Source organism: Vitis riparia, chromosome 7, assembly GCF_004353265.1.
Source record: "Vitis riparia cultivar Riparia Gloire de Montpellier isolate 1030 chromosome 7, EGFV_Vit.rip_1.0, whole genome shotgun sequence".
Taxonomy (NCBI): domain Eukaryota; kingdom Viridiplantae; phylum Streptophyta; class Magnoliopsida; order Vitales; family Vitaceae; genus Vitis; species Vitis riparia.
Window position 1 is genome coordinate 27,041,860 of NC_048437.1, and position 20,816 is coordinate 27,062,675.

Genomic DNA, 20,816 nt, shown 5'->3' on the forward strand with positions numbered 1-20,816 from the left:
ACGGATTATCCTAAACGATTGGATAGTAAAAATGGTGTCTAAGTTGCCTCAAAGCATTAATTGTGTGCTAAACAAGAACCTTGATTGATGCAGCTGTTACGAGGATAAAATGTCATTATTTAAGATTTATCAAGGTGAGACAGTCGTTATAGGCTGATAATAATTGCCATAGTAATGTATAATCAAGCGTGATTAAAGTACCATTAAAACACCTTAGGAGACGTTACACGTGAACAAAAATAAATAGTCACCCATGTCTGAAAGAAAAGTTTGTTATCATATTTCCAAAACAACATTTTCTTACTCAAGTCAACTCTCTCTAACTCAATCTTCATCTTCGGAGGCGCGCATTCGGAAACCCATTTAGACGTTCCTTTGTGCAGAACAAACGATTGTAGCCGTCTTGGAAGCTAGCTGGAACTTACTCTCGTCATCTGTGCTCTAACACCTCCCAGTTAATAGTCTTTACCATAAAACTAAAATGTAAAAATTACTCTTATTTCATTAATGTATCATTGAATCTCTACTTTATTTTCCTTTTTAGAGTTTATCATTATTTTTGTAGAGTTAATAACTTAATTTAATTTATTAAGTAAATTAAGTATATTTAATAAAATAACTTAATAGTGAGATTTAAAATAAAAATGTTTTTAAGTAATAAGTAAATATTAATAATTAACTTATTCTTAAATATACATATACATTTTACCTTTTTACCCTATTTATCCTAATTACCTTCTACAATCTCCTTTATTATTCTATGACCTCCAATATTACTCGACATCTTTTACTCTAATCATAATTTATGTAGATAAATATGTCAATTGATGATTTAAAATAAGGTTAAATTGAGAGTGTTTGATAAAACTTAATTAATAATTTAAGTTGACTTTAAATTAAATTATATTTAAGTTATGGACTTAAAACTTATTACTTCATTATTACATTTGATAAAATTAACTTAAAAATTATTATAAATCATTAAATTGATATACTTACCCTAATAAATTATAATTAAGGTAAAAGAGTTTAAATAACAATAAATATCATAGAGTAGTAAAAAAAACGCGGATTTAAAAATAAGTTAATTATTTTTACTTATTACTTAAAATTATTTTTTATTTTAAGTTATACCATTAAGTTATCTTATCAAACATACTTAATTTACTTAATAATTTAAATTAAATTATTAAATTGTTTTACCAAACATCCATTTAATTTTATCAAATAACATGAATAATTAAAATAAAAATTAAGTAATAAGCTTTAAAATAATAATTTAAATATAATTTAACTTAAATAAGTATTAAGTTTTATAGAAGATTCTTTCACGTTAAAGATAAGGTTGGGAGATACTATTTAAAAAATTGGGTACTTATCATGATATCTTAAAGGTCAAAGATAAGGTTGGGCTTGTTCGATATCTACAAAAGGAGCCTGGAAAGCTTTTCCAAAAACTGTGAAATGCATTACTTATTAATGTTAATATTTTATTTTTTAAAAACTAAAGTTAAATATTTTTATAATTTATTTTTAAATTATCTGACTACAAAACTAAAAAAATATTTATAAAAAAATGCCACCATCACATATTTATTTACAATTTATATTTTAATCTTATTTTTTATATCGAGTCATATTCATAAAAGATAATTTCATTTTTCAATTTATTAAATTTTTAAAACCCAAAATTCAAAGGCAGAGTGCAAGTGTGCAACCAAACGCACCCAAACTACTTTCCTTTTTTCTTTTTTGCGTAATTTCCGCGGTTCTGGAATCGGTTGCGGTGGCCCCACCTGAACATATAAGCCACGTCATCATTACCGTGTTCGACAACCAGATGGCCAACAAAAACCATCGACGGAGAGAAAAACCGAAACAAAATAAAAAAATTGACAGGTGTCTACGTACGTTGAATTGGACGAGCAGCCGAGCGTGGCTGTGAAGGCATTGGATACCCTCTCCCAGAATCCATCATTTCATCCCCGGTTTTGTTGCCCCAGTTTTCCATTCCCACGTCCCAATCGCATCGTCACCCATTTTTCACAATCCTCACAGCTCCAAAACAAAACCAATCCAAACACGCCTCTGCCTTCTCTCTTCTCTCTTCTCTCTTCTCTGTTCCCCTTTTTCACCACTATATATAAGGAGACCTGGAGCATAGACTTGTTCATTTTGTACTGTGCTTGGAATTCTTATTTTTGGATAAGTTTTGTGTACAGTGATGGTGACCCCGAAATTAGGGAGAAGTCCGAGCATCAGAGATAGAGTGGAAGACACTCTCTCTGCTCACCGCAACGAGCTTGTTGCTCTTCTCTCCAGGTTCTGCTTCCTCATTTTCTTTTTAATTTTTTTTGTGTTTGGTTGCTGAGAAGATTGAAGTTGAAGTATTTGGTTTAGTATCTTAGTTCGATCATATTTTGCCTGGAAATTTGGAAGTGGAAAGGCTTGAAAAATTTAAATATAGTTTGATTTTCTTTTCTTTGTTTGCTGAGGAAATTTACGTTGATGCACTTAGTTTGCTCTTTGAGAGCTTAGGGAGTTCAGAGGTAACCTGGAAACTCGGAAATGGAAGGCTTCAAAATTTTGGCGGTGTTTGATTTTCTTTTGTTTGGTTTGATCGGGAGTTTTAGGGTTTGGTTTATCGATATACCTTTTTTTGTTTGTTTGTTTGAAGGTATGTGGCACAAGGAAAAGGGATTTTGCAACCACATCACTTGATCGATGAGCTCGATAATATTGTAGGCGACGATGTAGGGCGGCAGAAACTCAGTGATGGTCCTTTTGGCCAAATTCTGAAATCTGCGCAGGAAGCGTGAATTCTGTCATCCACCCTGTTTATGAGCAGATTGTTTCTGATTGAAAAGTTCAGGTTCAATGAATATATCTAAGTGTATGTAGCGGCAACTATAGCTTTTCCGTGGGAATTTGTTCTGTTAATTTGTTTGAAAGCACTTTTTAAAGTCGATGCCAATCCTTTTTTTCTTTTCCTTGTTTGGCCGCCATAAAAACACTTACAAAATGCGTGCTCTGTTGACAAGATTTTCCTAGGAAAAGAATTTACAAATTGGAATCTTCCTGTCGCCACTCAGATTCCAACTTTTCTTGATGTTCCACCTTTTCATTTTGTTTCATATGAAAACTCAGCAATCACTTAGAAGAAATTTTTATTTGGCCTCAAAAGTAGTAGGGGAAGGGATCTCAACTTTTTCTTATTTATTATGCCATGGAATAAAGTATAATAAAAATTAGTTAAAATAAATTCCATCCTTTTATAAAGGAGAATTTTTAAGTTTTATTGAATTCAAATTGGTCGCTTATTTTTCTTCCATATCTCTTTAATTTCTCCTTTTCCTAATGCATCCTGGATAACTCATGGCTGGAATTGTTTCCATTACTGTTACACCAGTTGGAGAAAAAGGCACAAATCACTGTTGGGATTAAAGTTGTGTTGGTGTCATCTATTTTATTATGTTTATTTTGCTGGCAGGAAGCGATAATTCTACCTCCTTTTGTGGCTATTGCTGTTCGACCAAGGCCTGGTGTTTGGGAATATGTTCGTGTCAATGTCCATGAACTTAGTGTGGATCAGTTGAGTGTTTCTGAATATCTGCGCTTCAAAGAAGAGCTTGTTGATGGGATGTAAGCAATTCCTTTGTTCTCTCCAGTTTTGTTTGACGAGTAGTATTTTACTCATTTCATTTCAAAATTGTCTATGAGTTGTTTCTAGTTTGATAAGCGTCTGAAGAAATTCATCTTTTTGGGTTTTTGAACTTGTGTTAGGTTCAATGATTATTATGTGCTTGAGCTTGATTTTGAGCCATTCAATGCATCATTTCCTCGCCCCAACCGATCTTCGTCCATTGGCAATGGTGTCCAATTTCTCAACCGTCATCTCTCCTCAATCATGTTCCGAAATAAAGAATCGTTGGAACCATTGCTTGATTTTCTTCGAGCACACAAACATAAAGGACAAGTAAGTTTGGTCTGGGAGTAGCCTTTCTTAAAGTGAAATTTCATTTTAATAACAGGATATGCAGAACTATAACATTTATCATCAATGAAGTCCTTCCCGTAATATCAAATATTATTGCATTTTTTTAGAGGTAAGTAAAGATTGTATTAAACAAAAGAAAAACCAATAATGTATACACGATGTATACATAGCAACCAAATGGCCAAAAAAGGGCAAGAGGCAATATCAAATATTATTGCATATTTACCATTTTTTTTGGGCTCCAGGCTTTCAGTTTAGTTTGGCTTTATGTTCTCATATTATGATTTTGATATTTCCCTAATAGTGGAATTCTGGAAAAATGAAAAATCAAAATTGTATTGATTTTTTATACTGTGGCATTGTAGAGCTAGATGATTTAATTGTCCTTGTGCAGGTCATCATGTTGAATGATCGGATACAGAGTATATCCCGGCTGCAGTCTGCTTTGGTTAAGGCAGAGGATCATCTTTCTAAACTTCCACCAGAGACACCCTTTGGGGAGTTTGAATATGAGTAAGTATTTACCTTTCTATGTTTATTTGTTTCCATGTCTTTCTCTTCTAGGGATTTTACTGGTGTATGTGTAAATATATAGTTACAAGTAAAAGATATATGGACATTAAGTCCTGAGTGCTTGGCATTTACCTTTGCAATGTCACTTTTGTGCAGATTTCAAGGAATGGGTTTCGAGAGAGGTTGGGGTGATACCGCACAGAGGGTTCTGGAGATGATACATCTTCTCTTGGACATTCTTCAGGCTCCTGATCCATCTACCTTAGAGACATTCCTAGGGAGAATACCAATGGTGTTTAATGTTGTCATTTTGTCTCCACATGGTTACTTTGGACAAGCAAATGTTTTAGGTTTACCTGATACTGGTGGACAGGTATTAACATTTTTCCATTGTGGGTGAACCAATAATATTCTTAATGCTGCAGTGGATCTTATTTCCATTTTTTCCTGTCTTCATTTGGAGCAGCTTCTCTTGTTCATGCAAGGCTTATGTGACATATATGATAATTAATTTTTATGTATGAGTGTAGGATGGAAGTTATCAACCATGAATGCTAGATGACTTTCTTTATGATACTTCTTTATTTGGTACACAGGTTGTTTATATACTGGATCAAGTGCGTGCTTTGGAGAATGAAATGTTGCTTAGAATGCAAAAGCAAGGACTAGATGTCACACCAAGAATTCTTATCGTAAGTGTATTTATGCTGCACAATCTTCAACTTATCTAACTGGGCTTATGCAGAGTGCTTTTTTTTTACTGTAAATCTACTTGTCTAAGGTGACCCGGTTAATACCTGATGCAAAAGGAACTACATGCAACCAGCGGCTGGAAAGAGTCAGTGGAACAGAACACACACATATATTGCGTGTTCCTTTCAGAACAGACAAAGGAATTCTTCGTAAGTGGATTTCAAGGTTTGATGTGTGGCCTTATCTGGAGACCTTTGCAGAGGTAAAATTTATTGAACATTTAAAGCTACAGTTGTTGTTGTCTTTCTTATGCTATTGAATCAATGCTTCAATTGCCACCAAACCTCTCTTATAAAAGGAAGGGATTTAATCTTCTTTTGATTGATGGTATAGGATCAAATTATCTTATTAGGGATTTTTTTTTTTTTTTTTTTTGAACCACAAAATACAAGTTGTACAGATAAACTGATGAACTTTGTTTTGCGCTTAAAGATGGTGATCGTCTTAGTATTGTCCCCAGATGACTACATTTTCATGCTAGGACCATTTGGAAAGAGGTTCAAAATACCTTTTAGTTTGTCTGCTGAAACAGTTTTCCAAAAGAAAAAAGGGAAAAGAAAAGGAAAAAAGAGAAGAAACACATAATCATGGATGCAAAATTGTGGCATTTGCAAACCTCAATGCCAATATATATTTCATTTCCTGTATTGAGCACATTGCATAGTTTGTAGTAGAATCCAGTATTTTTTTTTTCCGGCTATAAATGGGGGAATAAAATCCTTTTTGTAGAGAAATATGTTGCATATTTATGCCTTTATGAAAAACATTGATAATTCCTGACTTATCACAAAAAAAACATGGATAATATGTATTTCATTTCCTGTATTGAGCACATTGCATGGTTTGTAATAGAATCCAGTATTTTTTTTTCAGCTATAAATGAGGGCATAAAATCCTTTTTGTAGAGAAATCTGCTGCATATTTATGCCTTTATGAAAAACATTGATAATTCCTGACCTATCATAAAAAAAAAAAAAAAACATGGATAATACCTGGATGATAAAATGCCTCTAGTCTATATAATTAAATATTCCTTTCTGATTTTTTGGAACCATTATAAGGGGGTTGTGGCATCAAGTTTAAAAGCATGGTATTATATATTTGTAGATGAGAAGTGTATTACCTAAATGCGAGATGAGAAATCATTTCAAGGAGTGTAATGATTTCATTGAAGATATGCTCAATGGTGTGCTTGGTCCCTGGTAACTAAAAATCACGGCAGCATCACATTTACTAGTTGATAGAATTCTTACACATGAGTATTTTGTTTTTTTATAACAAAAATGTGACTTTCTTTACCCCAAAAAAATAAAAAATAAAATCTCCTGTCTATCTTTTAAATGATTTCTCTCTCCCTTTCTCTCTCACACACACACCAACTGATATTTGAGTTAGCAGAATGGTGATGAGTATAGAGCTTTTTGTTGATTCTCTATCTATTATGAGGTTTCAATGACACGATTTCTAAATGATAAGTAGAGGATTTGAAAGTTTATGTAGGAAAATCTAATCAAATCTTAGTTTGAAACATAATCTATGTCAAGTTTTTAAATAACGATTATAACAGGAGTTAATACATATTAGCACCATTGCTTCAGTACCCTGCTGCTGTCTCTTCCTCTATTCTCCTGTAACAGCCACCACCATTGCACCTGCCTTATCAATTTCCCCGCCTTAACACCATGCAATAGTTACTGTTAATGTGCTTTCTCAAATCTTATTGTGAAATGTTTGTGCATGGCTGTGTATTATGTTCAGGATGCAGCAAGTGAGATTGCCGCTGAATTACAAGGTGTTCCAGATCTGGTCATTGGAAACTATAGTGATGGAAATCTCGTCGCATCATTGTTAGCTTCTAAGCTGGGAGTCACACAGGTTAGAATATTCTTTTTTATTATTATGTGAACATGAAGCTCATTTTGTTTTCTGAAAATGGAAGTTATAAATTTTCTCCTAATTAAATTTTTATACATGCAGTGCACCATTGCACACGCGCTTGAGAAAACAAAGTACCCGGATTCTGATATATATTGGAAAAATTTTGACGAGAAATACCACTTCTCATGTCAATTTACTGCTGACCTGATAGCCATGAATAATGCAGATTTTATCATCACTAGCACATACCAAGAGATTGCTGGATCGTAAGTTTCTTCCTTATGCTCTTAGAAATTTATAATGATGTTTATATGGTAGCATGTTATATTTGTCACTTCTTGTAGTATGATTTGAATATCATGATTCAACTGGACCCCATTACCTTTGGATGAAGAGCCATGAGATCATACTTAACTGCAGGCTTCTTATAAAAAAGAATAAAGATAGGGCTTGGTTAGGGTATTGATAAGGTTCAGCTCACATACACTATTTTATAGTAATAGTTTCTTACCAAACATTGAATGAGAGATTCCCACTGTCAATGCCATTGTTGATTGGGCTTAATGGTTTTGAGTGTTTTCTTTAACTACAATCGTGTGTCAATTTAAGGCATATCACAATTTAGGTTCCAAGTCAGCAGCATGCATGGTTAGTTGCCCTATAAGAAGGGGAAAAAAAAAGAAGAGAAAAAGTCTGCAGTGTATGGTTGGATTGTAATGTCCAAATTTATGTATATCATTGCCAAAGACAGATGCTTTGTGGTATTACTACTGTAAATGTTCATGGTTATATCAAAACGTCATACATATTAATTTTTTTTCCTTTAGTATCCTCAAAGACAGATCCTTCATGCTTTCCTTTGTATTTAACCTCTTGAAGTGGATTGTATGCACCAACTTGGAGTTCTTTAACTGGAACTTGATTGAAGACTTTCCTCATCAAAGAAATAGTTGTTGACCATATTGATATTGATTGAAACAAAAAATTAGGAGCTTTCTGATGGATGATTTCTTGTGCCCGTATATTTATGTGCCTGCTCATGTATTTCCAAGGTAGCTTGAATGAATTGAGCATTTTATGTTAATACCCTCTGTTCAGTGTGCCTCACAGCCTGAAAATAAACCTCTAATATTTAAATCATTGTACAGGCATTATCAGCATGATAGTGTACTTAAGCCAGTGTGATCTATCTCAGTTATATTGGCTTGCTTTTTTTACCCTTCCTATCTCAAGGTTTTCAACACTATCAATTAACCACCTATAATGCATTTGGAAATTAAAATAGAAAATAATTGCTTGGGAAACTTCTCAATTTAGCAGATTTTAGTTTTAGTAGCGCTTGTTGCATCAGTTGTGTTTTTTCTTTCAGGAAGAATACCGTTGGTCAGTATGAGAGCCACACTGCTTTCACTCTACCAGGGCTGTATCGAGTTGTTCATGGCATAGATGTTTTCGATCCGAAGTTCAACATTGTCTCTCCTGGGGCAGATATGTGCATTTACTTTCCATACTCTGATGTTGAAAAAAGACTTACTGCCCTGCATGGTTCAATTGAAAAGCTCTTATATGATCCTGAGCAGAATGAAGAACACATGTGAGTTACTTCTTGATTCTATGTTTCTCCACCTTATGCAGTCATTCCAATCATCTTATGATCAGCTGTCTGCTCATATAACACCCATTATGTTGAAAATTAAACATGAGATTATCTAGTGGATCACATGGAGGAACAAGTACAATTTAATAAATTCTGACAATGCTTCTTCTTTGTTTATGTCACATCTAGTTCAGAAAATTGTGAGCAGTGCGTAAGGAAACATGTTTCAAGATTCCATATTAGTTGATATCTGAAATGTAATTAGGATTTTGACTTCTACGATAATGATGTTTGCACGTTGTAATGGATTATAAATATGAAGTTGCAAACAATTAGAATTTTCTTTTCAAAATTTGACTCCAAAATTAATGAGTAATAACCGAGTAAATTAACAATCTGATCTTTCATTTGGAATTACTGCAGTGGTATGCTGAATGATCGGTCAAAGCCCATAATCTTTTCCATGGCAAGGCTTGACCGAGTGAAAAACATTACTGGGCTGGTCGAGTGCTATGCTAAGAATGCCAAACTGAGGGAAGTGGCAAATCTGGTTGTGGTAGCTGGTTACAATGATGTGAAGAAGTCAAATGACAGAGAAGAAATTGTAGAAATTGAGAAGATGCATGACCTTATGAAGGAGTACAACTTGCATGGCCAGTTCAGATGGATGTCATCCCAAACAAACCGAGCACGTAATGGTGAACTCTATCGCTACATTGCTGACACAAGGGGTATTTTTGTGCAGGTATGCAGCGCTCAAACTCCCTCGTTTCATTTACAACTCAGCCATTATGCTTACTTTCTCTTTTCTCAATTGCAGCCTGCCTTTTATGAAGCTTTTGGACTTACAGTAGTGGAGGCCATGACTTGTGGCCTTCCTACATTTGCCACTTGCCATGGTGGTCCTGCAGAGATCATTGAAAACGGTGTATCAGGATTCCATATTGATCCATATCACCCTGATCAGGTTGCTACAACCATGGTGGATTTCTTTGAAAAATGCAAGGAGGATTCAAGTCACTGGAATAAAATCTCGGATGCAGGTCTTCAAAGAATCTATGAAAGGTTTGTTTCTCTTGATGGATTTGATACATGATCTTTATATATGGCTCACTCATACATTCGTAATTGTAGGTATACATGGAAGATTTATTCTGAAAGGCTAATGACGTTGGCTGGGGTTTATGGTTTCTGGAAGTATGTCTCTAAACTCTCGAGGCGTGAGACCCGACGATACCTTGAGATGTTCTATACTCTTAAGTTCCGTGATCTGGTGAGTCCTTCAGCCTTTTATTTCTGTTTTGCTTCTTATGTTCTTAGATCCCAAAATTTGGGAAGACATAGGTTAGGACGAATGGCAGGATGTGTGATAGGGCCACACAGTCCTGGGTTTGATTCCTGTGATTGGTCGCATGCCTTGGATTATTTGGTGTTGATTGTGACGGGCACAATCAGCACCCCGAGACTTCAATTCCTGTTGGTTGAATGCACTGGATTACCCGGTGCTGGTTGTGATGGTTACATTCTGCACCCGGAGGTTTAGTCTGAAGGGTTCAGTCATGAAAGGTTCCTTGCTAATCAAATTGAAAAAAAACAAAGACTTGAACTACTTAGTTAAATGTTTCAAAAGAAAAAATGCCCAGCATTCTCAAAAATGGAATTATGTCTTTTGGTGCTGTAGAAACAAAAATCTTATTGAATTTATCATCATGCTCTTTCAGGCAAAATCTGTTCCCCTGGCGATCGATGACCAACATTAAGCTGTGAGACACGAACCGGTGACTGGCACCATAATGGTAGAATCTGAATAAAGTTATATTTGTGTGAATATGTGTAAAAATTCCTCTTATGGATGCCGTGTATGGGATATATTGAAAATTATCATCACTCTAGTTTTTGGATGATGACGTGTATGGGATATTTGGAAAATCATGGATGACGTGGATATATGAAAGCTATTAAATGTTGTGGTTTTATGGCTGACATGTATTGGATATATTCGCAGCTGTAGTATATAAATTGCTTCACTGTTTTAAAACAAGGGACTGGAAGTCCACAGAATTTCTGTTTACATTGGTCTGAATCTCACCATAATTGTCCTTATCAATGCTCATGCCTCTCTTTTTTCAAATTTTTTATCCCTATGATGTTTGAGCTCTAAGACCGTGGTTTTAGCAAAATATGTGTGGTCCTGCTGGAAACTTTTTGTGAAAATAATTTTTATTTATTTATAATTAAAAAAGGTTTTTCAATACAAAATACAGGTTTGATAAATATTTCTGTTGGAAAATTAATTTCTTGATAATTTATTTTTAAAAAGATTGTTTTTAAGAATAAATTTGAGGTTGTTTTAATTAATTTTTTATAGTGTTTTGAATAATAATTGAAAATATAAAAAATATTTTAAAATTTTTAATATTGTATGTAAATATGGTTAAAAATTTGTTCTTAATATTTCAATTCTTAAATAAAATTTTATTTTTAAAAATAATTTTTAATAACCATTTTTAGGATTGTTTTTAAGGGGAATAATGTAATTATGCATTATTAAAATATATATCTTTTTTAAAAAATGTTTGACTTTTTATTTTCAAAGAATATGTGTTTTGAGAAAATAACACTCAAATGTTAAAATTAATCAATATCCCAAACTCACCCGCTCTTCTCTTACCTCCCCCCATCAACTACCACTTTTTTTGTTTACCTTTTTCTTTTTTTAAAAAAAAAAATTATTTTGACAAGATGAATGAGTTATCATTATTATTATTTTTATAAAAAAAAAAAAAAACTTTTGACACATGGCAATCACAAGACCACATGAATTTTTATTTTTATTTTTCTCTCCCTCTAATATTTTCATCTTCTTTTTGTTTTTTTTTTTTAAATATGTTAGCGTGATAAAATCTTTTCAATTTCAATTTTTTTTTAATATTTCATCTTTATATATTTATTAATTTTAATTATTTATGAACATTTTTAAACATAAAATAATAATATATAATAAAGAAATACATGATAAATAGATTTGGAGATTTAAAATATAAATTTTTTTATATCCTTGTTAAATAAATATTTATTTATTTTATAAATTTTATTATATTATCATATTATTATTAATTATTTATCATATATTATTATCATTATTATTATATGTTTTAAATGTCTATAAATAATTAAAATCAATAATTATTTTTTAAGTAAAATAAAGAAAAATAGAAAAATAACGTGCATGTTTATTAGTCACATACCAACCTTAAAAGCAGTTGACATCTTTTGATTTGTCATTTCAAAATTAAAAATAATAAAAATAACTAAATAAATGGGTTAATAGATGTAAGAAGAGAATTTTGAAGTTGTAATGGAGTTAGAATTTGAATATATGTTTATTGAATTACTTTTTAAAAGTTGTTAAAAAATCTATATTTTATAAGTAAGACATCTTTACATAGTTTACTATGATTGTGATTTAAAAAGTAATTTTTGAAAATAATTTTTATGTTTAAAATAGTTATGAGAAAATAATGGACACAACAAAAAGAAGAGTGGAATTATTTTTATTTACCAAATACGTTTTTAATGGTTTTTGGTTTATAGAAGATGAAAAATTATTTTTAAAAACAGTTAGTTAGACGTGATTGACTGGCTTGATTGGGATCGTGTGGGTAGGGCCATTGGCTCATGAAAAGAAGTCCCCAAAATAATAGAATATCTTTTGGACCTTTTTCACAGAGAAGAGTGGGAATGTCTTTTGGTCCCTTAAGTTCTATCTCTCCCACGTTATGTTTTGGGGCCTCGGTTTCTCACTGGTCACAATCTTGAGCCCCCCACTCTCCTCCTTTCCTTTTCAAAATGGCACACTCCACACCCCTACTTCTGAGTTCTGACACACCTTACCAGCTTTTTTGACCACATGACCCACATTCCCCGACGCCCTCACATGATGAAAAATCTTCCTTCCTTCCCCTTCCCCCATCTCTCAACGGTCAAATACCAACGGTTAAAATATTCAGTTTTCACATTGTTATTTGTTATTTTTGGCTATCACTCTCCAGCCCTTTTCTGTCTCGTTTCTTTCCTATTGGTCCACCTCAGCTGCTGGAAGCCATTGTTAATACAGAGAGGGAGAATCAAGACTGAGAAAAAGGAACCCCACATAGGCAATTTTTGAGGTCTAGTTGTTGCAAAGTTAAAACACTAGTGGACACATTACAAGTCCCAAAACAGACTCAGACTCATACATAACTCACAAACAAGAAACGACCCTCTCTCTTCCTAAAGCCTATTAGAGGAGGAATCCAGACAACCATATGTGAGAAATAAGAACTTTACATATATGCCGTACCCGGCACGAAACTTGCTCTCAAACCATAACCCATACTGTTTGAATGGTTATATAAAAGAGGCTGCTAAGGCCTAGAGCTGCCCAAATGAGTGTGCTAGATAAGTCAGTGCTCCCACAAGTGGGGCATTGGTATAGGTCGATGGCTCTGATTGCTCGAAATCTGACCGTTGATCTGGGAACCTATCATGCTGGTCTGGCCCACCAACCACTGCCCCCACCAAGATGTTAGGATTTGGGGATTGAGAGTGCATGATATTGAAGCCTGCAGAGCATTGGATCTTTGCCGGGTGTTTGGCAATTGAGGGCAGTGATGAGCCCCTGTGGTGTATCCTTTGTGGGTACCTTGGACCATACCCCACCATGTAGGACATCTTCAAGGGGTTGTCCCCCAAGAGGTAGTCCACCTACAAGTCCCACATTAAGAGAAATTAGAAAGGGGGGATGTAAATTTAATGGAATCAGTTATGGGGAAGTACAGTGCGACTGTGTGAGAGGGGTGTGACATGTGATCACTTCAGTTCTGTGGGACATGTTGTTGATGTGATATACCTGTTTCTTAGCAATGACTCGAAGCCTCTTTGGGGTGATAATGGTTCCACCGCAGTTCACAACTTTGTGGGCTGAAGTTAAGTACTTGGCATAGGTTACAAGCAGGAATGAAGTGGAGGTCACATACTGCATGTTGCTGTCACTCATCTTGAACAGCAACCCACCTGTGTCATGTTTTGTTGTTAAGCACCAAAACAGGAAAAGTAGCCGTTACAACCCACAGAAAGGGAGGGAAGAGGACCTGGGGTGTACTGGGCTTGCGAGAAAGGAGTTCCTGGTATCAGAGAACATATGAAGTTGTCTGCATGACCTTTGTAATCATGGAGGGACTGCACCTTTTGGAGAAGGAATGCCTGAAAAAATTAATGAAAAAAGGCATGATTGAAGTTCTAAGAAAAAGAAATTGAAAAGCAGTGATGAGATGAGAATGGGACCTTAGAGAGAAGAATCCTTGCTCCAACATGCTTGTTATCCCATCCAAATGTATTGTCAGAATCATCAGCCCCAAGGGTCTGGCCATTTACTTGAATGTAGCTCAAGAAGGTGGGGTTCCTGGTGGCTTTGTGCAACCATGCAGCACCCCACAGCAACTCATCCTTCAATAATGTAAAACACCAAGAAAAAAACTTTCAAGTTCATAATCCATTTATAGAAATGCCCCTAAATGCAAGGGGCTGAAGCCATAGCCTTACCTGATAACCAGAATAAGAGCAATAGAAGGGGCACACATAGTTTTTCAATCCATTGCTGTATGCTCCTCTGTACCTGTCAGCAAACTGAAACACCTGTTCCCAGAAAGATTAAAAAAAAAAAATCAAGTCTCAAGGATATTGGGGGCTGAAAATAAATCTGTGTTGAGATACCATTGTTTTTACACAACATTTTTTCTGTTTTTAAAAGTATAAGGAATAAATCTTACCCTAATAGCTCTCCTGATGAGAAGCTTGGAGTATGTAGGGTCACTTCTTCTGAAGACCACAGAAGCAGCAGCAAGAGCAGCTGCAGTTTCAGCAGCTACATCTGAACCAGGGGTGTTTCTGTCTACCTTGAAAACACTCCTTGAAGTGTCCATGTCCTCTGGTCTCTCCCAACAAGCGTGATCCTTATTAGCATCACCCACCTGCAGAAAAACCCCGTTAAAACCTCAGCTCCTCTGCATTTTCGACTCTAATCAAATGTAGGTAACTGCTCTGAAATAGAGAAGCAGAGATCTGAAGAAAACACAAAACCTGAACGTAAATGGTGTCTGGATGGACAGTGGCTTTGAGGAGGTAATCAGTGGCCCAACGAATGGCTTCTTTGGCATGCTGCAACTCACCTTTCATCAACCCACCAAACTCGATCACACTCCATGAAAGCATGGTGGTGGTGAAGGCCATTGGGAACCCAAACTTCACATTGTCCCCTGCGTCATAGTACCCTCCAACCAAATCCACCTGCATTTCCATTTCCACGCCCAAATTAACAAAACCAACTTCAAAAGATGAAAAATCTAAAACAAGTAATTGACGAAACAGAGCATACACATTTACACATACATGCATGGCTGCCCCATCTGAAAGGCCAGAGTCTCTCCTCCAAGTCATTCTCTGGTTAGAAGGGAGCCTCCCTGACCTCTGGCCTTCAAAAAATAGTATAGATTTGGTGAGGGCATCTCTGTAGTTGTGCCTAGCAACTCGAGGGTGGTGATGATGTTGGAAGGCATTGCAGAGAAGCAGAGATGAGGTGAAGAAACAGAGGAGAATGAGAAGAGTAGAAGAAGAAGAAAAAGAAGAAGAAGCAGAAACAGGGTAGAGAGCCATTTTTTGGGGCTGCCCACAAAGCAACTGAACTCAACAAACCAACCAACCAACCAACACTGCAAGTTGCAGTGAACAGAGGAGAGGTCTCCTCTATATTTATAAAGCAAAAGCTGCCACCCAGACGCCCTGCTTTGTTGTAATCAATAATAATAATTAAGACCACACCTCCAACACTGTGCTTTACCTTTAATTAATCTCTACTTATTTCACCATGGCTTTCATCTATCTTGTGCTCTCAGTTGTCCGTAGATACCCCTCCCGACCGGTGTAATGTCTATTCAAGATATGGGGGCATACTGGGTCATTAATGCCAAAGCAGGGCTCATCACATGGGAATTTTAATTACAATAGTACCTAGTGAAGTGAAGATCCTGAGAGTCCAATTGTACTATGAGCCACACATTCACTTATTTGCAAGGGTGGCAAAGGCAACTCCAGCGGTGAATTCCACTGGAATTTGATGCATTTTTCATATAGATTTGGGTGGAATATCATCATGTTTCGATTAAATTCATATTAATTTACAAAACCCATTTAATAAATTCATTGTTTTTGGATCAACTGGTATAATACTAATTTGACCTAAATTCAGGAGATATCATGTTTGTGGCATATGCAGTTTGAAGGAACTTGTTGCAAATCATATCTCAGTTGCCTTGCAATGGCATTTTTTTTTTCTTTTTCTTGCCCTTTGTTTTCACATTAGTACCTTCAGCAGTTGATTAAGCATATATCAGCTATGCATAGAGTTAAATTCTTAGTGCATTGCCAAAATGATACTCTTTTATACATCTTGCAACAAGTATGCTCATAAATACTAGTCCAGATTAATACTAACATTCATCTCTATATGAAAAGTTTTTCTTATCATGATAATGTTCATTGAAAGAGGTCTACAGATTAGTACTTTAGGCTTTAGGTAAATTGATACCTTTGGAAAAAAAATATCATATCATGATAAATAACATGGACCTTGAATAGTTGGAAAAAAAAAACCCAACAAAGGAAACTAAAGTGGCTTATTTTTTTTAACTCTGATGGGTAAAGTTAAATGCAAGTGACAAGTGCGCTCCCACCTCCAAGGAACAGGGTTCAGAAAACAGGGTGTGTGCAAGTCTCAAGGAGAGGCAATGAAGTCAAGAATTGGTGTCGGAGAAAGGAGAGGAACTCAAACATGGAGTTGATGCCCTAGATCTCAGTCACAAAAGGGTCAATAAAGGCCCATGTATGCAACTGTGGTGCCAGGGATGGAGAGCTTGGATCAAAGTGATGAAGACCATAGTTCCATAAGCAACAACAACTCCCCATCCCCTCATATATATTCTTACTTTTTCTCTTTTGTTGGTACATGGAAGTGTCCTCAAACTGCACAAAGACAAAGCTCAACAACATTCATATGTGGTCACATCTATTCCACATCTTGGAGACCCATCTAGCTTGTGAAGATTGGAGAGTATCTGGAAAAAAGGAAAAAGAAAAAAGAAAAAAAAAAATAGAAACTGAAATGATGAAGAATAAGGATGCCCCAAAGGGAGGTGTGGCACTGCTTCAAACAACCAACTTTACTAAAAGAATAAAGAAAGAAAGTTTTGATTAAAGAGAAATAACAAAGGATGAAAAGAGAAATCAAAGATTGAACTTTTGGTCAGAAACAGTGGCCCAGAAATTTGACCTTAAGCACGTCTCTAGGGTGCCCTGGTCTTACCATCATGTGCTCCTCTGAAATCTTCCCACATGCAAAAGTATATATGCCTACTTCATATGCATCTTCTTTCTGCTTTACTGTAAAGAGAGGAGACTCCTAAAACCAAACTGTATCTGTAAAGCTGAAACCTTATGTATTATTGATTCTTGTTTTTTCCAAGTCTTTTTCTATAGGATAGTACGAACTTCCCTAATCATGCAAAACATACAACTTTAAGAATCATGTGCAAGGCACATTATCTTGTCTTTTTACCCTATCTACTTTTATTTTAATCAAGGCATGAAGAAAATTTGCTTATCTGCTAGTAAAAATACCAAAGCTTAACTTGAATGTATGGAAGTGATCCAAAAGCTTCAGCATGGTCTTTGAAGTAAGATGGTGAAGAAGAATCAGAAAACTGAGGTTGCCTTTGCAGTCTCATGTCTCATGATTACATCCTCTTACAATTACAGAGATATGGAGCTTTCATCATTTCCCAGTTTATATATATCCCGTGATTTCAGGTCTTGTTGCAGAGATTTTATGCTATTTCTATTTATATCTTGCGGACTTTTGGGGTGTCCTATGGGGACCCAAAAGTCCATTCTCACTAGGTGAAGATTTTCCCCATTAATCATACATACACATGGCCTCAAGATCGGATTTAGAAAATATAGAAGAAAACAAAATTTCTGTGGTACTGATTGTGGATCAGATCGAACTTTTTAAGTGCTCAGTGCGATCCGGCCGTTGATCTAGGATATAAGATCCAAAATACAAAGCAATGAGATTACAATATAAAACATGTCATCAAATACAAAATTAGAAAATTAAGGTATATAATAACAAAATTTTAGATACAAAATAATAAAATAAAGGCAGGGCAGAGTGGTACATGTGAGGTACCTTTTCAATATTGTATTGAAAAAAATACCATTTAATACCTAGTTTTACCCAATGTAGAAATACTATTCATAAAAGAAAACCTTTTAAGGAAAGATGGTAATTATAATTTTTACAGCCAAAAGTTGTTTTATAGAGGTCTTTTAGCTTGAAATTAGATATTTGAGAGTTCATGTCATGTTGTAACATGGGTAATGGTATTGCATGTTTGGGGTTGAGGATTGATCTAGGCCACAAGTCCAACAACTCTCTCATCAAGGTAGAAGGTTGCCACACAATGTGCAATGAAGGAAAGATTGGGGTTTTCCCAATCTTTTCTTTCTAGACGAGTAAAAGAGTTAGAAGGAGAATGAGAGCAATAATTAAATGATCTGGTTTTTGGGTTGACTTGAGAATAGGAAATGAGAGGGATGAAGGTGTCTTCTTAGCCGGCTGGAATATAACTATAGATGGCAACAGGGCGGGTTTTTTCGGGTACCCGTCCCACCTCGTCCCTAATGGAACGGGGTTAAAATTTAATAAACGGGTTTGAGACGGGTATAAGGTTTTTTTTTTTAAACCTAGGGTGGGTTCGGGGCGGGTTCGGGTATTGCCCTATCCCGCCCCACCTCGCCCTATCCCATTTATATATAAAATTAATTTAAAATTTTAAAATTTTATTTTACTATTTTTAATATGTGGATAATAATAAAAAAATTTAATAAAAAATATAATAAATTTATTATTTATAAAATATATTTATTTTAATATAATTAAAAAAAAATTAAAAAGCTAAATGGGTTGGGGCAGGGCGGGTATGAGCCCCGTCCCGCCCCATTTAATTTTTTAAACGAGACGAGGATGGGAATTGTTTTTAATAAACGGGGCGGGGTTGGGATGAGGGCGACCCGTCCAGAACCCGCCCCGTTGTCATTCCTAAATATAACATGAATATCATCTCTAAAGATAAGGGTTGAAAGTTTTGGAGATGAAATGAAAAGAACTATTCGATCTATAAGCTAATGATCACATTCATTATTATAACAAATTACATACATTATAACAAATGATGGTAGGCTATTTTAGAACTTGAGTTGACATCTATTAGTTATCATTCGCCTCAAATATAAATGACATAAGGTTTACAACAAAGGTTTAAGAACGATGAGCTTGGAAGATGTTTGGTGAGCACGTTAACACGTTGATCAATAAAAGGAATGTAGTGAATAACATGATTGTTACAACTACTTTATCACAAATGAAGTGAAGTTCAAGTTCAATATGTTTTGAGCAAGCATGAAACATGTACTATAAGGTGGGTAGAACTCTAATTATCACATTGTAGAAGAGAAAAAATGACTTGTGGCATATGTAATTCTTGGAGCACAAATTGGATCAAAGTGATCTTAGCAGTATTAGTAGCTAAGCCCCAATTTTTTGATGCAGTGCTACCACTTGAAACAACACATTACTTAGTATAGGACCGAGATATTAACTTCATATCAAAGAAGATACAATAACCATTGATACTCTTTCAATCATAGGGGCATGAAGCCCAATCAACTTCAAATTAAGCTTGGATATTAAAAGAATTGATTGCATGCAAGAGAAGAAGACTATGATGTGTGGATCCTTTCAAATAACAAAATGTGTGTCATAACTAACCAATGGAAAGTAGTAGGCTTAGACATGAACCGATAAACTTTGTTAACAACAAATGGCAAGTCTAGTCGAGTAATAGTGACTTATTATAGAGCACCAATAGTAGTACTTTGACATAAAGGTCAAGTAGAAAATCATTTCCCATTATGCTAAGATAAAGTTAGACCAAGACATCCAAGAGTAGTAGTAAGTTTGGAATCAAGCATCTTTGTTCGAGTAAGTAAATTTTTAGATAAGGCTTTTTCATTTTCTTTAAATGAATTATCAATTCTCTTTCCTTTCTTTAATCTAGTTTTTTTTAAATTATTTTTTTATACCCTCACATTATTATTAAATTTTTGTATTATCAAAGTAAAATCACTAGAGTCAAAATATTTTCATTAAAAACAAAACAAACTCTCTTTCTTCATTTGAAGGGTCTTTTAAGGTAGTTCCTTTATGTTTCATTGAAGTGGAAAGTGATATCTTGCATGTTTGTAGGATTCAACAAGTTCATCAACTTTTAAGAAATCAATGTCTTTGCTTTCTTTAATAATTGTAACCTAACCTTGGGTTTAAATCTATGAGGGAGAGATCTCTAGATTTTTTAAACAACTTTTGATTAAGGAATTTTCTCACCTAGATTAAAACTAGAATTAACTATATCACTTAATTCTTAAAAAAAAAAAAGATGTTTCATCCTCTTACATTTGTATGCTTTCAAATTTGGTAGTGAGTATTTGTATCTTGGACAACTTCACAATTGAAGTGCTTTCATACATGTTTAGGAGAACGTCTGAAGTCTTTTTAGTACATTTGTATGTAGTTATCCTTGAAACTCACCAAGACTCACCACATTAAATATGTTATAGAAAGTTCAAGCATTTGTCTCACTTCCCTCATTATTCACTTTGTCTCATTCTATTTGAGGCTTGAGTTCACCACTGGGTTTACAAGTTCCATCTAGTTTTGATGGTGGTCCTTATTTGAATTTCACTTAATTCCAAATTTATCCTCTTATATATATATTTTTTTTAAGAACTCCATATGGGATTTCCAATGAGGATAATTATTATCATTAAACTGGGTAGATTGTTTATTGACAATTCAACTCTTTATGGTTCCATGATTTAAGATCTTGATAGAATAAAAAAAAAAATGATTCTTAAATTGTTATG

General features: G+C 34.7%; 2 protein-coding genes across 2 annotated transcripts; one reads left to right on the forward strand and one right to left on the reverse strand.

Moving 5' to 3' along the window:
* The first annotated feature begins 1,951 nt into the window (after positions 1–1,951).
* On the forward strand, positions 1,952–10,723 carry LOC117917576 (sucrose synthase 2). The gene is made up of 15 exons (XM_034833893.1): positions 1,952–2,322; positions 2,678–2,810; positions 3,491–3,642; positions 3,784–3,976; positions 4,392–4,510; positions 4,667–4,883; positions 5,107–5,202; positions 5,292–5,465; positions 7,022–7,138; positions 7,241–7,407; positions 8,511–8,735; positions 9,162–9,483; positions 9,559–9,803; positions 9,873–10,011; positions 10,460–10,723. The coding sequence occupies exons 1-15, from the start codon at positions 2,225–2,227 to the stop codon at positions 10,496–10,498; spliced, it is 2,436 nt and encodes an 811-aa protein (XP_034689784.1). The 5' UTR covers positions 1,952–2,224; the 3' UTR covers positions 10,499–10,723.
* Positions 10,724–12,892: 2,169 nt separating this feature from the next.
* On the reverse strand, positions 12,893–15,502 carry LOC117919340 (endoglucanase 17). Its single transcript, XM_034836514.1, has 8 exons — positions 15,168–15,502; positions 14,859–15,065; positions 14,549–14,749; positions 14,322–14,414; positions 14,064–14,225; positions 13,871–13,982; positions 13,630–13,793; positions 12,893–13,484 (listed from the first exon to the last, which is right to left on the reverse strand). The coding sequence occupies exons 1-8, from the start codon at positions 15,429–15,431 to the stop codon at positions 13,152–13,154; spliced, it is 1,536 nt and encodes a 511-aa protein (XP_034692405.1). The 5' UTR covers positions 15,432–15,502; the 3' UTR covers positions 12,893–13,151.
* Between the last annotated feature and the right edge of the window lie 5,314 nt (positions 15,503–20,816).

Excerpts from the sequence above, each read along its gene's own strand:
- LOC117917576 (XM_034833893.1), top strand. The coding sequence starts at position 2,225 with ATGGTGACCCCGAAATTAGGGAGAAGTCCGAGCATCAGAGATAGAGTG. Across the intron at positions 4,511-4,666 it reads TTTGGGGAGTTTGAATATGA|ATTTCAAGGAATGGGTTTCG; the intron begins GTAAGTATTTAC and ends ACTTTTGTGCAG. Across the intron at positions 9,484-9,558 it reads CAAGGGGTATTTTTGTGCAG|CCTGCCTTTTATGAAGCTTT; the intron begins GTATGCAGCGCT and ends TCTCAATTGCAG.
- LOC117919340 (XM_034836514.1), bottom strand. The coding sequence starts at position 15,431 with ATGGCTCTCTACCCTGTTTCTGCTTCTTCTTCTTTTTCTTCTTCTTCT. Across the intron at positions 14,226-14,321 it reads GCTCTTATTCTGGTTATCAG|GATGAGTTGCTGTGGGGTGC; the intron begins GTAAGGCTATGG and ends ACATTATTGAAG. Across the intron at positions 13,983-14,063 it reads CAAGGATTCTTCTCTCTAAG|GCATTCCTTCTCCAAAAGGT; the intron begins GTCCCATTCTCA and ends TAATTTTTTCAG.